Consider the following 21,241-nt stretch of genomic DNA (forward strand, 5'->3'; position numbering starts at 1 on the left):
TAAAGGTATTTTTGAGTGTTGAGAACTACAAATCGTTCCAGTCCACTCACACCACTTTTTTAATCAGATGCCTTCCGAACCGTTATAAACCGTAACTCTGAAGCATATTCATTTCTGAGTCCAATCCACTGTCACATATTGCCTATGCTGAGCAGCCCACTGTGGGCATTAAAGGCTCTCCAAACATAACCCCAAAGCATCCCCTTTGGGACATAAGTTATTTGTTATGCTCGTTTCATCAATTTCACTGCATCCTGCTGTTTGCACATGGCATATGCAGGTTTGTATCCAGCAAATTTGGAGCAAACTATCCAGCATATATTTAAATTTCCAAGTTTCCTTTCCTAAACTAAATGGATTGAAATCTTGAAGCACTTTCCCAGAAGACCCCTGCTCCTCATGCCCAGACCTAGAGTAGCTTTACTTTACTCATTTTCTCAGTTTGAAATTTTTTTTTCAGGTGAAGGCTTGGCACTCTAATTGTATTTCAGTGAAGCCTGACCTTAAGTGGCTTTTACCACCTCCTTTTCACTTTTATAATTCCTGTCTTTACATATCCAACCACTCTGTTCTCTTTTCTTGCAGCTGTCAGTCCTGACACACATTTTCAGAATGTTTTATCGAAACCAAATAAATGGCTCAGTGCCCTTGTTCTGTGGCATGGGACTGGAGGTCAGGTTTGTGTGTGCATCTTCATGAGAATCTTTAAGCATGTTTTACATCTTCTGTTTCATATTTTTCCTCATTCATGGTTAAACAAAATGTTGATTGGTGATAAATGACCTTTGTTTCATGAATGACTGCTGATCGCTCCTTACAGTTGCATAGCTCAAACTGGCTTCTAGCTTGAAATCCAGCTTTTCAGCAGATCAGACTCTTGCTGCTGCTGCTGAAGCCTGCTTTAGGCATTTAAAATATCTTTTGGGGTCCCCACACAGTAGTATGAATACTTCATTACCATTTTATTTTTACTACCTTGTTGGAATCCAGGGAAGTACTAGAACTGCTTCTGTCAGGAGACCTGAGGCACAGACTGATAAAAGAACACACAGCCAAGAAAAGATCAAATTGCATGAAACACTGTTTGGAAGATACCTAGGAATGGAAGACAAATACTTTTGTTCTGAATCTGTTGATCTCTTGGTCAAATTTTCTCAGCCACTTAAAAACTGCGCTTCTCATGATGGCTGGGGATGCCTCAGAGTTAACAGTGGAGCTGAATGCCCAGGAGAAAGCTATTTAGGATATAAGAACAAGATGTTTCTCCTCCTGTCCTGAGGAGCTGACCACACCAGCACCATAAAAAAAGGAGTGACAGAGACCCTTTACTCATAAAACACAGCTGCATGTGATGAAGTCACTTCTCCCTTTTATGCTTTTCTAGATGGAGCTTCAATGGTCTTCTCTGGGTGTGTGAGCTCAGGATGGGATCTCTTCTCCTTGGAGAATGTCATCCTGGCCAGGCTGGAAGCTAGGTAGAAATGGGTCCTGTGCCCTCTCTATAAAGAAAAATTTGAGATGCTGTGTATGAGACAGCACAGACCCCGTATACATGATGGTGAAGTTTAGTGGGTAGGGCCCTTATTACAGGGAGGGAGACGATGCTCCTGCTTCTCCTCTGAGAGCTGCTTATACCTGATCTATGTATTGCATCCCACTCATTTTGTTAGTGGGCAGAGGCATAACTGAAGGGGAAAATATGTTAAAGGATAATATCCTGGCTTCACTGACTTCAGGCGGAGGTGAGACAAGATCTTACTTGAAGGTTTTCATCAGTAGAGTCCAAGTCTGAATTTGCAGAAATTTTCCAAGAGACCATTTAAGACCAGCTCAGTTAAGAAGTCTACTCACCGAATTAATCACATTCAGAAAAATTAATCCCTGGATTCTTGTATATCCTAGCAAAACACATCAACGACACTGAATGGAAATGTAATCTAAGATGTGGAAGTTTTTCTTCAAATGATAACATGAAGGTATTAAACAGACTGAAAATGCAGACGGTATGACTATAAGAGGAAGCTGCACTCCAGTCCTCTGACAGTGGCTTACACCTCTGAGCCCTGTTTTCTCCTAAGCTTTCTCATGTCTCTCTGTATATATCCCTGCTGTCCACTCTCTGATGGATACCTGTGGCTTGCTGAGCATCTACAATCACTCCAGCCAACGGAATTTGGCACTTGTAAACTCCTTTCTTCTAGACCCACAGAGGCAGTCTGATAGTGGTTCTGAAAGGTGGTTCAAACCCAGGGTTTGTTCATTCCTTCTTAAAAATCATGTTTACTTTTATTACTCATAAATTCCCATCTACTCAGTTATTTTCATCTCTGGGCTTAGAACTGAACAGACCCAGAAACAGCAGCATTTGCTCTTTGCATCTCTGCTAGCCTGGGCTCCCTTTGCAACTGCTAAAAGCCCAGTCAATCCCCACACTTCCTCCAACTTCATCACCTTTTAAAGTCTTTACCTGCCCTCTGGTTTCTCATGTCATCTGAAAGCCAGGCTATTCAGACCCTTTCTTTATGTATTCCTTCAGGCTATTGTGCTGGCATTCTCACTTTTTTTTTCTGTGGGAATTTTTGTTGTTTTTTAATTAGTTTTCCACTGACAGCCTTTTCAGCTTTTAATTTTGTGCAGCTGGAGCAGGATTGTAAAATGCAAATTAAATAAACTAGAAAGAAAGCTGTGCCTTTCACTTTTTTTTTTGTGCTTGACAAAGAAAACAGGCAAAGGAATCAAACCAAGAATCTTACTGAATCTATCTTGTCCCTTGGGATTACAGCCTACCAATTTCTGCAGTCAGTGGCACAGACGAGTAATAGAACTACTGTCACTTTTTCACTTTCAGATAAAATTACCAGATATCCATCTGTGGCTGAATCAAGGTGTTCAGCATGAATTCCTCATAAAAATAAAATTCTTACTTTTAGAGCATCAAGAAAACTTCCCACCTACTGTCCCAAGAAACCTCATGAAGGGAAGATTGGATGGAAATACAACCTACCCAACATGGCTTCATAGTGTGTTTCTCTAGGCTTGTTCTGCAATGGTTAAATGTCTGGTTTTGCCCTGGCAGCTCATAGCCTCTACTTCCAGTGCTGATGCTCTCAGGCTCAGCCCTTGGAGTGTCAGTCACTTTTTGACTTTCAATTGTACATTATATGAACCTGCAAAAAAAGAGATAAATGGATCCCAGGACCTTTTGCCTTGTAATTTCCCATACTGCTGCTGCATTGATTTGATGAGTCTTGAGGGTAGCTGTTGCTTGGCAACTTGAAGCTAAACAGGTCCAACAAAAGGTGGAGTATGTAAATGGCTTGCTCTGAGCTAGCGAGGTTTCTTGACATCCTGACTTCCTCACAGAGGAAAGCTGGAGACTGGATTTGCCTCCTGGTGCAATGTAGTTTACTTCAAGGAGAAAGAAGGAGCAATTGAGTTGTGCCTAGCACAGTAATCTGTAGGAAAAATCATGTCCTGTAGGAATTTTGCTGGATATCTCTGCTCCGAAGGTGTCCTGTTTAGAGGTGGTTTAAAGATAGGCCCTGACTAACCAAAATTTTGATAAGCAGAGTTAAGGTTTTTGATGAGCCACTAGTTCTTTTTTGTTCCCTAATCATAGTAAAAGAGTAGAGGTTAACTCAGTGAAATGAACAGTTGAGAGAAATTAAAATATACCAATCCCCAGTTGTCATAGGGAGTTTACTATCGCAGTAGCTCAGGGAGCTAATAGTGTGGCCAGGACCACCGATGACAGCCTTTGGGTTGCTAAGGGTCTCGTCCTGAAGCCTTGTAGGCTGAAGAAACCTCTCCCATACAGATTAGTTTGATATGTGGATGATAAGGTATTTCTTATATCTGTACAAAACTTAGCATTTTGGGATCAGATCTTTAACCAGAGCAACGTCATGACACCAGTAGCACTAGATGACTTTACACTAGCATAGGTTTTAATCCAAAATGCTGTCTCTTTTCAAAAAGCAGGGGAAAGAATTTGTCTGCTTGATGGAGCTGTTCCCAGAGTTTAGCCCATGGCTGGTATTGTTCCCAGAGTTTAGCCTGTGGCTAGTAATTAAGATCCTATAGCCTTTCTTTTTCTCTTCCCGACTGCTCTGTTCTTGTTCTCCTGACACTTCATAAATGTGGCTTGGCCTGTCCTATACAACTTATTTTCTTCAGACTTCTGAATACCCTATTAGTCATTATTTGGCCAAGAAAAAAACATATTCAGCAGCTCAAATTATTTCTCATGATGAGTCAATGCTTAAGCCCCCATCCTATTAGTTACCTCTATCCAAATCCCTTCCAATTTGTTAATGCTTTTCCTGAGATGAAAACACTCATGTTTTTAATGTCATTGGATGCACAACAATGTGACAGAAGGGTGGCACATACCAGTGCTGTGCAGGACTCTAGCTCTCTAGCTGAACCCTGGAACAAGTCACATGAGGCAGCCCTGAAGCAGTGACACCGCCACCCCCCAAGATATTGTTACAAACTACAAATAATTTGGGGAGCTGAGACACTGCACATGGGTCTGGCATGGGTTGTGCCCTTGTAGTCTTTAATAAAGTTGGGAGAACAGCTTTGAGGCCAGCTTGCTCTCTGTAGATCAAGCAGGGTGTTTGTGATGCCCCTGTGGGGCTGGGTATTGTGCTGCTGAATATGCTGGCTGCATGGGATCCTGCATGATCCCAGGGATGGTCTCCAACCCGATGTCTCCACCTTTGCTGTCCCTATCCATCAGCTTTGGTCTTTGTCCTTCGAGAGCAATTCGACACATCTTCAATCTGCGCGTGGCAAGTGGAGCTCACCTGAACACCACAGGCTAGAAATAATGTCCTCCAAAGATTGTCTGGAAAAAATGGACCTTACAGTCGCTTTATATTTGGTCTCTGTAGTTTCCTCTCATGGTTTGTAAATTCTTTGAATTAAAGAAGAAAATAAAAACTGAACTGAAATTCCTTATCTGTTAAAAGACTCTCTGTTTAGGGGGAAATTTAGGCCGTGCCACTCTTCAGAGTTGGAGCCTTGATATAGAAAACAAATCTTAAGATACTTAAAAATTATCAGAGCCCAGATATTTAGGTGGATGAAGACTCTCAGTATATTGATATGTAATTTTAAAGTGCCTAAATACCTTTAAAAATATCTAGTTTTAACTGGTTTAACAACCTGTTTCTCCTGACATTGTGAGGCTTGGATGTTGATTTGACTTGGGAGTTTATTTCTGAAAGTGAAGTTGAAATCCTCAGAGCTCTCATGCCAATATCATCCAAAATAGCTACTGGTCCTTGTTGTTTGAATTTGGCACCCAGTTTTCTGGAGAGTGTCAACCTTGGAGGGCTTGATTTCCTGGAAAGTATGGAGGATCTGCTTGCAATGAACTGGGGTCCGTTAAGTGTTTCCCCCATCAGGTATCTACAAACTAAAGTACTCAAAGTCACTTTTTCAAAATGCTTCCCAGCACCTCTGAGAATGCGCAAAGCAAGCCCTAGAGGACTTCTTTTGAATGTTTTGGCATTAATGTTCTGTGAGACAGGGAAAAGAGATGAAGTGAAATGAGTCTCAAAATAGGACTGTCAAGTTCTTTTCTGGTAGAGCTCACATTAATTTTTAATACTCCATCTGTGATCAGAAGAAAAGAAAGACCTTTAGTTCTCAGCACAGATCTTTTTTTGAGCATGCTTATTTTTCCTTGTAGCCGTTATATATTCAGTTCTATGATTCACCGACTTATTTGTATTATTTTTCTTGCTTTATAGGAGTCAGGCAAAGTCACCTTTTGGCCTCATCTTGAACTAAGACCACAAAATGCATTAGCAGTAATCTTGCTTTGCTACTTTACATGTGGGAGCAATAAGAGGGAGCCTTTCAGAGGATAACAAGGTCCTTGTGTCAGTTCTATCTTTTTAGTGATTAAGTTTAAATAATATTGTGTGCTTATAGCAAGGCTTGATAATTGGTGCATGTTACTTTGCACATGTTCTCCTGGATATAGAATCATATTTATTACTGTTGTCCCTTTGTGGTCTCATTCTACCATCTGGCGCCATGTTCCCTTCCAGTTTTTTGTATCACTTGTGCCTTTGATCATGGCTGAATTTTAACTAGACATCATTTTCTCCTGTCATCAAAAGAAACTTTCTGAGTGGCTTCATTTCTTATTGATTAGCCCAAATGAGCACAGAGATCACATGAAGGGTATGCTAAAAGAAAGGCATGTGTTCAGTCGAATCTTTCTAGGAAGGTAAGGCTTTCTCCTGCTTTAATTGCGTTGTTCTGCATTATGATAGGATCAGTTCACTGGATCACCTGGAAGTGAAGAAGATATAAGGAACTAATTTTGTGGGTCATTGACTTAGTTAAACTGTGACAAGTCGGAAGGTGAAAAGAAATTTAATTATCACTGGCAACACTTGTATTGAATTTAAATTATTTAAGTTTTTTTCAAGAGCTGCAAATTTATTTATATTATATTTAATAAGGGAGGAAGGAAATATCTGTGACTAATATTAATGGAGGGGAGAAACCCCACTCACTCATTAATTGCTTTTGTTTCTGGTGTGTTAGGAAAACTGGGTGAAAGAATTTGGCAAAACAAACCAAAGTGTCAGAAATAAACAGAAAATAATTACGTCCAATTCTGGAGCCATAAGAGGAAAACTAATTTTTGGAACATGGCTGGACTGGTTCCCTCTGGAGAGGTCTACCAGAACATCACTACTTCTCCCCTACTGCACTGGTACAAATATGGATTTGGTCAATAGTGATCTAAAATAACTGCTAGAGGCTACAGGGAATTTGTGAAGTATTTGAGATATGTAGAAAGTTGCAGTCCATGATCTATTCTAGCTTAAACTCTTAGGGTACAGCGTAGGAAAACAAGAAAACTCTTCTTTGTGTGGTCTTCCTCTACTGTCTACTCTTAGTCTTTCCACCTCATTTCTGGTGCTTGAGGTTTATGCGTGGCAGTTTCTAAAGCTGGTTTAATCTTGTGGGTCATAAGGGGAAGAAATTGAAACTTGACAAAAAAGGCACTGCTGAAAAAATTATCTGTGAGAAAGTTAAAAATTCCCCAAGCATAATGGAGATGATCCCAGAAGGCACAGAGGAACATCCCAAAATATCTGCTCCTCTTAACAAATGCAGAACCCAGAATAGTCTGTGTATCTTTACAGTGAAACAGCCATTTCTCTTTTCCACATGTATATTAACTTGGATTAGCAATATTTATTTAGAGAACAAAAGTGTCTTCCTCTTTCCTAGAAGCTGAAAGAGAAGCCCTCATGGGCCTTTCTCAATCTCTGCTGTCACATGAGGCACGATCAGGGCATGGGGGGGGTAAAGTCTTGCAAAGATAGGTAGAATAGTTGTTTGGTTGGTTGTTTTTAAAGTTGCTGTTGCTTTCCAGGAAGTTGCCAATTCATTCCCCGTCTGTCCTGAAAGCAGATCCTCTTTGCCTTGTTCTGCAGGAACTGGAAGGGGAGGGGCAGGATGGGGGTTGGTGTCTGCTGTGCTAATGAAAATATCTCCTAATTCATTTAAAATATTGCAAAGTCCTAAAACTACACCTGCTGGCTTTGTACTGGAGCAGATGTGGTGTGCTGCCGTACACCATTCTGCCAGCTTCTCTAGCACCTAGTGGGGGAGACAGTTATAAGCCATGAAGTAGCATTTTGGTCTGCTTTCAGTCTGTTTGTGTCCTGCAGAAAACAGTTACCTAGATGGTGCTGCTTCTGTTTATTGTTCAACCTCTTACCAGCGGAGTCAAAATAAAAAGAACCAGGTAATGAAAACCAGTCTGAGTCTGATATATTCCCCTACTAAATTTCTCTGACAATAGCAAGAATCATGGGAATGTAAGCAAGTTAAATGTACTATATTTAATCCCACTTTGAGTACCTGCCAAGGACATAAGCCAGTTTTTGTGTTTAGTCCTGTCTGAGGATTTCTGGATTGCTGCTGTAGGCTAACAGAAAGGTCTGATCAGGAAAGAGGTAGTCAGCAACAAGAGCTAGTAAAAAAAACGAGCTAGTAAAATTGTTTAACAGTTTAATGTAGTGATTCAAGTGCAAATGATTAAATGCAGCTGGTGCTGCTACAGCTGCTCATCACTCTGGGTTTTGTTTGTTCATTTTTAAGAATCATTTAGAATTGGGGTGAACACAGAATATTTAAGCCTAAGCCAGAACTTGATGTCAACTCCCTGGAAAGTCTACAATATTTACTGAAGCCCAGGACTGAAAAGTCAGAGGTGGGGAAATCCTTCTAATCCCAGCCATCCTTTCCCTAGCTGCTTTTAACACTTTCTAGGTTTTGGTCATGCACTTGTGCAATACCTGCTAGCAGACCTGTTTGATACAGTCAGTGTTAACACAGAACAAACATATAAGAAAGGCAAGTGATATATACAGAGTACTAATAACAGGCTGAAAAATAGCCAAACAAGGGTGGCTGGAAATATTGTATGGATGGGAGGAGCAGTAGCTGAACTACTGTCCCCCTCAGAAAGGTGTGGGTCTACAAGGAAACACAGAGGCAGCACCTATGCACAGGGGGGATATGGACAGAGCTTCACAGAAAGACACACTGTAAAGACAGGGATCAAATCCCTTGGAAAGGAGGAAAAGAGCAGGCAATCTAAGGTATGAGTAAATTAACCCTTCCAAACCTTCTGTTCTCTATGCCTTATGGCGTGCAGCCATGGAAACATTTATATAGCGGTGACAAACTTATAACCAGGGGAGGTTTAGATTGGATATTAAGGAAAATTTCTTCACTGAAAGACTAGTCAAGCATTGAAACCAGCTGCCCAGGGAAGTGGTTGAGTCACCATTCCTGGAGGTACTTAAAAGATGTGTAGATGTGGTGCTTAAGGACATGGTTTAGTGGTGGACTTGACAGTGCTAGGGTAATGGTTGGACTTGAGGATCTTTTCCAACCTAAAAAAATTCTGTGATTCTGTGAAATTTACCTTTGTTGCTAATTACCTTAATGTCATTCTTAGGCCCCCCTCTACCCTACTTATGCTCTAAATTTTTTATCTTTGCACCAAATACACATCCTGCTTGAATGTAAAAGGTGTGTGGAAGCTGAGAAACAAAGTTTGGAGTTTATTGGATGCCAGCTATTGAGGGTTTTATTTAGTTGGTGTAGTGGAGCTTGTTAAGGATGTGACGTTTGCAGATGCCAGATCCAGGCAGTTGGCACCTGGGGATTTCCCCTTCCTGGGTGTGCTCTGATGCCCAGGGGTCTCTCTGTCCCAGACCTGTGGGTGCAGCTACTGCTGTTCCCAATTGCAGGTTCAACCAGCATTGAGGATGAATCCCACAGTGGCATGCACGCACACATGTATGATGCCAGAAGAACCCTGCCTTTCCCAACAGCGTTCACATAAATATAAGTGCAGAGAGCCCAGTCCTGTTGCCCCTCTCTGGCTGTTCAGAACTGAGGTTCACTAGTGAAAACATACAAGCTCCCACTCTCTAGGTTCACATGTACACTCACATTCACAGATCCCTTAAATATCAGTACGAGCTTGCAGGCCATGTCTGGGCCCGGGGCCCCTTATCCAGCCAGTGATTCAGACCTGGAGTCTTTCCAGACACAAATCTTGCCTGCTAATCCAGACTGAAGTTTGCTAGCAAAGTACACGTGCACACACATGGACATAGGATTATACTCACACAGGAACTATGAACACATCCAGGTCTCTCCAGCTGCTGACACTTCGACCTTGCAGCTTACACCTCGTTCTCTCTGGTTGCTGGCACTTCGACCTTTCAGCACTCACACCTAGGTCAGAGAGGGAGATTACATAGGAGGGAACAAAAAGTTAAGAAGCAATTTAATATGAAAATATACTAGATTGCAGGGACCAGGCACAGGACTCAGATGAGCACACTGCCCAGCAGTCTGCCTCATGCAGCCGTTCCCTTTATCCCCCTCCTCTCCGATTTTCCTACTCTTGTGTCTTGCTGATCCACTCTGGTCCTTCCCTTTGCTCCTTCCCCTAAGCAGGCCATGTAAGTTTTGCACGGTCCCTGAAGTCACTTTTAATATCCCATAATATTAATGATAATCACATTTCACGTCTCTTATCAGTGGCAAAGTTCAGGCTGGCACTCTGCAAGGCTACACCAAAATCGTTGCTTTAACAGCCCAGCAGTCAGTTCCCAGCCTGTTCGGTCCATGTTAGCACCTCCTTCCTCAACTGCTTGTTAATTCCCTAGTGTCTGTATGTTTAATTTATTACTTCCCTAGTTACTTGTTTATTCTGCCATACCGAATAGTTCTTAACCAGATAACTTACTGAACCAAGTGTTCCTTCATTGTGCATACCTGTGCAGAGTTTACTCGGCAGTATGGTGTGTATAGGAGCCATACAGCACATCATACCCCAGGTGTTGCAGGGGATGAGCTAACCCTGAACAAGGCCAGTTCTTCCATTCTCATGTCTGGAACAAACCTAGATGTTCAAACCTCACGTACGGGTAATCTCTGACAACAATGCCAAAAGCCTCTGTCTCTCCTGCCCAATACTTCCTCTTGATCCTGTAAGGAAGTCAAGAAAAATCAAAACAGAAATACAAGAGCTTTAAAGGTCTCCTAGGCAGCCCTGTGTGCATGGTTATGGTGTGGGGCAGGATATATCCCTGGAAGCACTTCTACCTGGAAGTGGGTAGAGCTCTGCTCCTGTCATCTGAGATGGTGGCCCCTTAAAGCCACTCTGTAGCGCTAGACAGTGTCATAAAGAAACTCAGGGTGACCAGCGGGAGTGAGGGACCACGTTGCAGCTGTGTGTAAGGCAGTAGCTCTGGTCCTGGAAAGCCTGCACTGAGACCAAGATGTCCTGACCCTTGGCAAGGCTAATTAGGCTGAGCGTATTGCTATGAAGATGAGACACAATGTTCTTTTTGTTTCAGAGATCATCCAAGGTAATCACTAGGTTGAACACCCTTATGAAAGGCAGAGGAAATACTGCCATTTGATCCTGATGAATATGATACGATGGCCCAAAGGCTGGCTGAACTGGGGTGTGTTTGTGGATATCAATGCATAGACAAGCTACAAATAATATTAGATGGATACAATAATCTTGAGAACAAAAAATGTGTACTGCAAGCATTTAATTCAGGGAAATAATGAATAGACAGTCCCAAATGACACCAAATGAGATTCCCAGTGTGATGAGACTTTCTCTCATTAGTATAGAGATAAAGTATGGAGCATAGTATGAATGTGGAGCATTGGAGTAGGGCTACCAGTAGTGGTGAAAGCAGGTGTCAGTGGTTTGCAAAATGTTTTGGGGGGTCCTGGTAAAGTGGACTTACATTTGGTATTTTAAAATATGTGGTCCTAAAGTACGCTGCATCTAAACTGGGGCCGGTGGCCTGAAGTGCAGTGGAGACACTAACGAGGATATAATGCCTAGGCTGCAGGATGGGAAATCGAGTGAGAAATATCAGTCAGAAACAAAACAAAATGCCAACAAGAAAAAGGCAGAAAAGGGGAAAGCTGACAGGAGTACAGCTACTGAAGGATTAGTTCTGCAGCAGAGCTCACCCCAAAAAGAATTGGGATGTATGGGAGAGATGTCACTCCATACTCTTAAGGGCTGCAGAAAATTACAGGAAAGACATCAGCATTTCCAAGACTGGGGTCAGCTTCTGTTTGCAGGTATAATCTCCACATCCTGTTTTGCTGTAAGGAATTTAGCCACATCACTTGGGTAGATCTGGGCAGCCTCATTCTTTCCCTTTAGCACAAAATGCACGGCCCAGGCACACAGCAAACCTTGGGCTCAGACGCACCCTTGGCTGTCCCTGAGCACATCAGGTATGAACGTGGCAGTTTGGTATTCAGAGCAGCTGACTGCAGGCCACCAGGGAGCTGGGCAGAAGGTGAATTCTCCTGCGCTTGGACTTTCAGAGCTGTGTTGGTACTATCTTTTTTTTCCCTTTTTTTTTTTTTGAGGGTCCAGACATGCTGTTGTGTGATCAGGGCAGGAAAAAAAGGCAGCTAAAGAATATTCTTGCCTTTAGAAGTTTGTTCTTTGAATCCTGATGGGCTTTGGTGCTGTTTACTCCCAAGACAGGCTCTGTTGTCTCTGGATAGAGTAGGAAATCTTGGAGGCAAAAGCCACCCTCCCTTGCAGAGGCTGGCCGCGGAGGGCGTACTTTACTGCTGAGCTTCCCAACCCATCTAGCAGTGTAACCTGTTCCAAATACGACAAGACATCAATTGCTTTTCGAGACACATACAACTTTCTCCTGCCCTGCCTCTTTGGTGTGTCTCCCTGTAGGTTTATTTGATTACATTATCATATAGCACCGTAACTCCCTACTGATGTCTCTGACAGTGATCAATAGAAGCCAGTGTGCTCCAACTGCAAGGACAGATCCTCTGCTTTCATGTGTAAGCAGGTACCTGTCCTCAAAGGAACATAGGATGCTTTGGTCTGTTTTAGTCTAGATTTTTGAAGAAAAATTCCTTTTCCTGTGATGTAGGATATTTTTTGATATGTAGATAAGAAATGAGGAGTTCACGTCCTGTTTAAGACAAGCTTCTCCACCATACCTGTTGCATAAAGATAAAAATATACAGTGTGTATTTCTCTGGAAAAAAACCAAAATCAAACAAAATAACTTCAAAAAACAATCAATTTAAGATAAATTTAATATAGATTTACCATCCAGTTAAAGCCTGTATTGCTGTTCTGGGATCTTACCCACATTTTTGTGAGGTTTTTTTGTTTTGTTTTTTTTTTTAAGAATAGACAGAAAAGACTGACAACACCCCAAGTTTGCTTCTGTAAACTGGTTCTTACCTTAAGTAAAATTCCCAGGAGGAGCATGAGGAGGGGAATCCTGGTGGCTATTTTGTGGGTTCCCATTCTTTCTGTGCTGGAGGGGATGCAGATTAACGTCCCTTCACTGTCATGTTGTGTTTTAAACTTGCAGTTCAGTGGGTTGTGAAATACCAGTCTCTGGGAGGAAAATTGCTTTCGATTGTTTGCTTTTCTCTGCCTCTTTTCCCCTGCTCTCTCCAGGCAGTTGCTCTCAGCTTCAGAAAGACATGTTTTAATGAAACTCCCATGTCCCTTAAGAAAACTGCTGCATGAAGACCAAAGGCATCGGCCCCGTGGCTGAGGAGCAGGCAGGCAAACCCCTGCAGGGACCCCCTTTTGCTCAAAGTGTTTATGAAATTGTAAACCAGGCTGCAAGAGAGAGACGGTTGGGAAGCAGAAGGGAGGGGGAGCTTATTCCTCCTCCCTCTCTGTCTCAAAGTCTTTTGCTTTCCAAGCTCAAATGCTAGCTGAAATCTGACGCCTGGACTGCTTATACTGTGGGACGTGGGCATGCCCTTGCAGTGCACTGATTTCCTCTGCAGCTTGGAGAGCCAGAGCCTCGCTGAGGCTCCCAGCAGAGGAGCCGCTCCATCAGGCAGCAAGTGCCACATCATTGTGCTGCCTGTGCAAGGGGCTCCAGCATGGTCCTGAGGCTCCTGCTCCTTCTTGGTGGGCTGCTTAGGGCCACCGAGCCAGCGCCCCGCTGTGAAACCGGCCAGGAGACCCTAGGTAAGGCTAACCACCCCAAAAGTCTCCCTTCTTCTCTCCCTCCTCCTCCTGGACATCAGCAGAGTAAAGAGCTCCAGCTTTGAGGTGAGGGAGGTAGGAGCTGTCCCCCTCTCCTAGAGACAAGGGGATCAGCTCTTTGGAAATCTGCAGATTACCAGTGATGAAACTGGGGTTGTGCTTGGGAAGCATGAATGGAAAGGCAGGCAGCAGTCTGGCTCTGCAATAGAAAACCAAGTCTGTGATGTAAGGGAATATAATGTTTCTCCATCACCATCTTTTAAGACCATGTGTAGATGTGTCTCTGTCAATTTACAGAGTTCCCAGTCACTAGGATCCCCCTCACTGTCGTGGGGAATGCGGAGGATTTGCCCCATTTCTGGCCTTGCCTTCTAGGAATGTGGTAGTCAGATTGCAAGATGAACTTTCAACCTGTGTGCTTTTCTGCTTGAGAAAAAAAACATCTCCTTACATTCAGCTTTAGGTCAATTATTTCAAGTCCAAAGTATGAAAAGATTTATTAAGATCTGATAGCTGTAGGGTGTGTTTTAGCTTGCTATAAGCAATATGGAATTTGTATTAGTTGATTGGCTGGAAAAGCAGATTTACCCATGAGAATAAAGGTTAGATAGGAACACGCTGCTGAATGAATTGAAAGCTTTTGGTGCAGTAACCAGTTGACTAACAAAAAACATTAACAGTATCTTTTTAAAGTACTTTTGATAAAGTGGACTTGAAATCTGAGTTCATCTATGTGGGGACAGTGGAGAGTTGAATTCCAGTGTAGTGACAAGGTCTATTCCAGGAAAACTATTTACAGAGGTTGTAAACTCCAGGTGATTCAGAAAGACATTTATTTTATGGGAATAGAGGAAGGGATAAGTTAACCTGAAACTGACCTTAATGTTACCCGAGGAAGTGCAGCTATATTTCAGTACTTAAACATAAGCTGTAGACTATCACTGGCATTGAACTGCTACACGATGCAGTCCATGTGCCATGTACTGCATATAATTTGAGAGTGCTGTTCCCACGAACATCAAAGGGAGGTCTACCGCAGCCTAAAGGGATTTTATTTTTGGATAAAGCTGCACAAAAAGAAGTGTTGTAGACTATTTACAGTGAATTACAGGAAAAGGCTGCGTGGTTTGCAGCATGACCTTTCTCTGTGAGGTATGATTCTGCTCCAGTTCCAGCTGATCAAAGTTTTGCCATGGGGTATTACTCCTAGCGACCACAAATGTAGGGATCATTGAGGGGTAACTCTCCTGTGGCAGAATGTTTTGTGTGTTTTGGCAACTCGCTGTCTTTAGGGGAGGGTTGAGGAAAGGCAGGCAATGGAAATATACCTTGCATGTGGTGGGACTGGAATAAGACCCTATAGGGGTGGCTAATGGTAGGGAAAGTGAGCTGCCAATGCCACTATCTGGTGTGCGACATGAGGAAGGGGCACACTTCACACTGGAGGGGTGTTGGACCAGGGAATAAAGTAGCAGCTTGGACTTTGAGAGACTTGCTAGATTTCTTTACAGTCTTCCTTCTCTAAAGCGGCGATGAGGTCATGTCAGGCCACACGAAAATAAAGGGGACTGCAGTGCTGCACATGTTCACAAATAGACCTTGCAGGGACCTCCCCTCAACATCCAGGGCAGTACGTTATGTCTTCTGCTGTAGCAGTGGGAGCTTCTCCCCTGTTTTGTGATCCCTCATGCAGATCTCTGGACCTCAGTGGTCAGACCTGTGGTGCCCTGCTGAGAAAGACCAGCCTGGAGCTGCTTGTGCGGGAGAGAAGGGCAGCAGGAACCAGTGCCACTGCCTGAGTCCCAGCAAGGCTGGAGCTTCTTTCTGCCAGCTGCCTGGCCTTCTCAGTGATATTTGCTGTGACTCATTTTTCTTTTTAAATAAGAAACCAAAATGAAACATGGCTAACAATACCGAGACCCTTACAAAATGCTTTGTGCTTCTCTGTTTAGTAAAATAAGGAGATTACTACTGTCAGCCAGCCCCACAATATGGCACAGTCATCACACATGCTGTGGGGAGTTTTCTGAGGAGCAGCTGGGAACCATGGCACTGAGAGAGGGCAGATCCCTTCTCCCTAGCTGTGCCCTGTATCCTGGGGGAGCCGGTAAGCCACTGTCTCCACTAGTGCTTAGATGCTACGTTGCCCCATTGCGAGGCAGCACTTCCAGACCCTGATGAGTTTTACTGGCCTCATAGCCTCTAGTTTGGGTGAGAAAAGTACAGCTCAGCGTGCTTTCCCTGAAAGATGGGCAGCCTTTGGTGGAGGCAGCTAACAGCACGGGTTGCTGTTTGATTATCAGAGTTGTGCAGCCTGCAGGTATATCAGTCTGCTGCTGACTGATGTATTCCAGTGGTATTTAGCCAAATGCAGTACTTCACCATCACTGACAAGAAAAATAACAACAAAGCAGAAGCAGGCTGAAGTCACATGCCTTGAAATAGTAGAAGCAGGTGAATTCCCTTGCAAACGGGGCCAGTTTTGCCATCAAGATGCTGCCAGGCATTGGGCTAAGGCTGCAAAATAACAGTGATAAAACCTTTCCCGGGCGCTTGTGTTCAGAGCGCGCTTTACTGAGGACTCTTAGGGCGGAGGTGCCGAAGTGCGTGTGCGAACCCCCGGGGCTCACCGGCTGAGCTGGGCGGCAGCACCCGAGCGGCGCGGGCTCCGCCGCCGGCGGTGGTGCCACCGTGTGGCTCCTCGGCTTGTGCAGGCGGCTTCGGGGGCGCACCGGGCTTGCACCGAGTTCAGACGTGAAGGGGATGCCTGAGCCTTTGCCAGCCCCGCTCCCCGTCCCGTACATGGGATAGCCCGTCAGGGGTCTGCTCAGGACCGGAGCTGTTTGACCTGAAGCAGTGGAGGTGGGAGAGCAGCTGGAGTGCTGCTCCTGGGCTAGCCCTGGCTGGCAGCTCGTCACCTGTGGGTGGCCTCCACTCCCAAGCACCTTGGTGTTTCCCATCACCCTGGCTCACTCTGCTCCTAGGCCAGACATTGCTGCATCCTGAGGGTCTCTGAGATTAACCACTGGAGATGGGAGGGTGTGGGGAGGTATAAGGAAGAGAGCTGGGAGAGAAAAACCACCAGGATGGGAGGCAGGGGACAGGTATTGTATTTCTTCTGGAGCCCAGAACAGATTTTGTAGCACTGGCTCCTCTCTAAGCTATGACACTGGGTAAGACTGTCTTCTGGAAAGTCAGACTGACAGAAAAAGTGGCTTCACGTACAGATGCTATACCTTTCCTCTCTCCTCCTCTGCTGTTCTCATCTCTGTAGTGTGCTTTGGTTTTTGCTAAGGGAAGAAGGGAAAGCCATTTCCTTCCATAAGCTTCACGGTGGCCCTGTTTTTGTGGGACCTGCGCATTCTAGTTCACCTGCCGTGGACATCTCTAATGCTTGTTTCCTGGTGAAACCCGTGTCTTTGTGCCCACATGCAGGCAGAGCTTCTCCAGCTACTGCTGCTGTCATGCGTCTGGCTGCGCTGGGTGTCCTGGCAGTACACTGGGATCTGCTCCTCTGCCCCAGGGCCAGCGGTGCCAGCTGGGTCCCTCATCCTTTGCTGGAGTCTCTTTGCTGGGCTTTTATGACTGCTGAATCTTGTCTGGACAGAGACACCCTCCCAGTTGGGTGCAGCTGTCACAGATCAATGGAGTTTAATGGACTTAGGGTTGCTCTGCCCATTGCAGAAATAAACCTGAAATTTCAACCCATTTGTTTATCCTGTTGTAACTCCATTGGTTTAACTGGCACTATTTCAGTTTTACAGGGTTATAACAGGATACCCTTATCTAGAAGGCAATATGAGTTTAAAGCATAGATTTAAGTCAAGGTTGTTGAATTAACTGTAAATCTTTTGCAACATAAAAATACCACATTTAGCTAAAACTCAACTACCTACAAAAGAACTAGATGTGATGTTATTTACAATAGTTCTTATACATCTAAACTAATGAAAAGACAGAGCTATGCTAGGGGGCTGCATACACTGTGTTTGAAGAGGATGGAATGGTGTTCTGGCAAAGGTTTTGGAAGAGTGGTAGCACCAAAGATAAAAACCTCAATTTCTCAGACATGATCTTCTGTACCATGGCATTCAACACAGTTGAACCAACCCAAAGGTAAGCTTCTGACTCTGTGGTAAGCTGTTGACCAAAGCACTTAGAGAGTGCTGCTTCCTTAGACAGTGGGAACTGCGCTATAGGGCGTGTATGGTCACAAAGTAAAGCTATGGAGGCATCACAGCTCCAGATTACAAGCCTAATAAGTGTTTTCACCCTTCTCCAGTCACACTGACAAAAATTTGATCCTTTAGATGTTAGTTGTAGAGATTTTCTGACCTGTTCCACCTTCTCACCCCAGATGTTGTTTGAATACCTGCATCCCCCAGATCTGCGCTGATTTCTCCTTCCTTCACTGACCAGACACTGAGAGATGATCTCTGTATCTCTCTAGATCATCTTGGTGCTTGCTGAACAGCAAATGCAAGTTCAGCAGCAGCCCAGCCACATGGGCAGCCCGGCAAGTCTTCAGCCAATTTGGCAACTGCAGGGCCATTTTGTTGTTGCTGTCTTCATTGCGTTTTGTTTTCTCAATCAGTAATTTTTCCCTCACAACTTGGAAAAGACCTCAGCTGAGGGCAAAAAAGTGCATTTAGTGTTTTTTGGTTTGGGGATTATGCTTCTGTTCAGGGTTTTCAGCTGGGATGACTCTCTGGAGCAGCACTTACTGGCCAGAGACACAACTGGGGTGACACTAGAGATCCTGTCACTAGGGGCACCAAGACAGGCAATGGGGACAGACAGGCAGACAGAAATACTCTTCATCAGTTCTTTTAGGCTCCTACAGCTGCAGCCCTCTGACATGCATCTGGACAATTAGAAACAAGGGAAAATTACTGGCCACTTTGAGCCATTGCCAAGTGGCAGGTCTTGGTGGGCATCTGCACAGATTTTGACCCGTGGTCTGCAGGTTCTGTGAACTTCCATCACCTATGGGAAAGCCTCAGCATCTTCTCACTGGCCCCAGACCAGTCCTGTGAGAGAAACAGCCCTGAAGAGCCAACTGCAGTGTCATTGCTGTGGGAACACCTTCAGTAATTCAATAAAATGGGTGTTTAACCGAATGCTGGGCAGCAGGTGAGTTAGAAAGAAGGGTGATTAATAACAATGCTGGCCTGCATCTTCCTGCTGTGATCTTGCTCTGCAAAGTGAAGGCAGATTAAGCATTAATCTCTTTCAGGTGCTTTCAGGCTTCTTTATGTGAGGGAGCAGGGCTAAAAGAGGCCTCCTCACTGCCTGCATGTCGGACTCCTGCATACCGCTTCTGCCTGTTTGCAAACACATCACTCTCCTGGGGCAGTTACAGCAATTGCTGGAGTGGGAGATTAGTAACAGGAATTCAGTCCTCTACTCAAAAGCTTTGATGTATCCAGAAAAAGAAGTTAACCATGTGGGCTTCTTTTTGCAGTCACTCCTCTCTCCTCCAGTTTTCCTGGAATTCCTTCTCTAGCTGAGGATCTTCTCCACTTCTGCCCCTGCCTGTATGCCTTAGATATGTAGCTATCTTCTCTCCTGTGCTTTCTGCCTAACGATTTCCCCCCTAGCCAAGCTACTCCACTGCCTCATTCCTCTGCTACTAGTCCCCTTACTTCTCCACTCCTCCTGCACCCTCCCCCTGGCAATTCTGATCCATTATAGTATTCTGTAATGGATCCTGTCCTGCTCTTGTCCTTGTGCTGTAGCTGGCTCTGGAGGCAGGCTGTGCTTTGCCATTTGTAGATGTTGTTGCAGTGTTTTGCAGAATGGTACAGCCCAGCAGTGTTTGCATATTTGTGCTGATTTTGTCTCCTTAGTGTGACAAGGCAGATTATCATTGCAACGACTGGCTCGATGAACTGTGTAGAACCACAAGGTTTCTAGTATGATATAACTGAAATGCATTGTTTGGAAACGCAGAGGTTTTGACTATAAACAGACCAAAATGAACACATATGCCTTTCAGTTTAAAACAGAATTGTAAGAAACCCAGAAAGCTGGTAGGGGGTGTGTGGTCTGTATAAGATAAATTATCTTATAGTGTTCGATCTGTTAGTCATAACAATGCAATTGTGCAAGCCTCACTGAATGATTTAGATATTTTGAGTTTAAGACTGGCCCTTGGTCTTATTCCACAGCCTCAAGCACCCAAGTCTCCTGTTGGCTTTGCTCTTGAAAAGGCAATGGGCCAAGCCATGGCACTGGAAGTAGCTGTTGAGCTCTATTGTCTGAGTTAGGGTTAATCATAGCAGCTTGCTTCTTTCAGTGCTGAATCATCAAGAGGAAAAAATGTAAGCTTGGCAGTAAAATATGTATGTGCTGCATTGTAGATTTTCAAGCTTGCCTTTGCAAATTAAAACCAGAAGTGTATATTAGAGAGAGGGCTCAGAAAGCTTGAAATGGCTTTTCTCTTCTTCAATAAGTTATTTTATCCATAATCTTAAATAGAGGCTTTGCTACTGAAAGGACTTTTGTAGCTCTGGTGGAATAGCTAGAGTACAAAAATAAACATTAAAAAATTGAAAAGGTTGTTCTGGGTCAGGAAGAAAAAGGTCTCTCTGTACCAACCTGTCCGCAGATGGGACTATGAGAGGAGGCGGCACTGTCTTCCTCTGAGCCCAGGGAAGCTTCTGTTCAAAAACTTGAAGAGGTTTAGGCTCTTTCAAGCACACAAGAAGCAGTGATTGAAGGCTGCCAAGTTAATCTGGAGACCTGAGAAAATCTGTGTGTCATTGCCTGTCATTCCTTTCGTGAAAAAGAGAAAGGGAGTGACTGAACTCTTCTAGCTAGCATTGCTGGAGCTTCAACACAATGAGCTATAAGGGGTGGGGATTGGGATTTGCTGGTCATTTCTACATGCAGAGACCCAGACCCACGGGTGCAGGGCACCAGTAGCAGAGTGTGGAGCTGCAGCCTGGGAGCTGGCCTTGGAGACTGCAGCCTGCTCTCCAGGCAGGCACACTCTGGCCCGGTTACGTGTATCCACACTTATTTATATAAGTACACACACTTGAGAATTATCTTTGGCCCTTGCAGAGCCGCACCCTCCAAAACATATGCAAGCATTGGCGTTAGGAAACATAGGAGAAGTCCAAACACCACATCCTCACACATGGACATTTAAGACTTGCTATAAAGCAAGGTCTAGTATAAGCCAGAGCTTTTCTTTTTTGCTTTTATGTATATTAACTCCTGATAACCTGAAAGCTCAAGCTGTTGTACTCCTGGGTGTTTACATGACAGAGCCATGGCTGAGGTATGGCTCACGTGGCAGCTTGCAGGGGGCTGTCAGGGGAGAGGTGCTGCAGTTTGGGCAGAGCTGGCCTCTGAGATGGCAGAAGAAGCTGCATAGATGTCTCTGGCAGAGAGACATGGGGAGAAAACAGCACAGTATGCTGCAAGAATGTGAGGTTTAGATCCAGGTTTAGGACCCAGGAGAAAGGAGTCAGCTTTTCTGCTAGTCAATGACTGAGTTTTGGTAGCTCTGATCTTGTGATGGGCATCCTAGGCCAAAAGTAGTGGAAAAGCTTTGTCCTTTGCTGAAGAATCACCCCTGCTTATCACATACTGAGATGAACAGCTTCAGTTGCCATGGGAAAGGTTTATATGGAT

At 44.2% G+C, this 21,241-nt stretch overlaps 1 protein-coding gene across 1 annotated transcript in view; it reads left to right on the forward strand.

The window, feature by feature from the left end:
* The first annotated feature begins 13,364 nt into the window (after positions 1 to 13,364).
* Positions 13,365 to 21,241, forward strand: part of CPZ (carboxypeptidase Z) — a 36,316-nt gene continuing 28,439 nt past the window's right edge. The window contains exon 1 of the mRNA XM_075091968.1: positions 13,365 to 13,579. Coding sequence (XP_074948069.1) covers positions 13,492 to 13,579 — 88 coding nt within the window. The 5' untranslated portion in view covers positions 13,365 to 13,491. The remainder of the gene's footprint in view (positions 13,580 to 21,241) is intronic.

The sequence above is a fragment of the Phalacrocorax aristotelis genome, chromosome 4 (assembly GCF_949628215.1).
Source record: "Phalacrocorax aristotelis chromosome 4, bGulAri2.1, whole genome shotgun sequence".
Classification (NCBI taxonomy): domain Eukaryota; kingdom Metazoa; phylum Chordata; class Aves; order Suliformes; family Phalacrocoracidae; genus Phalacrocorax; species Phalacrocorax aristotelis.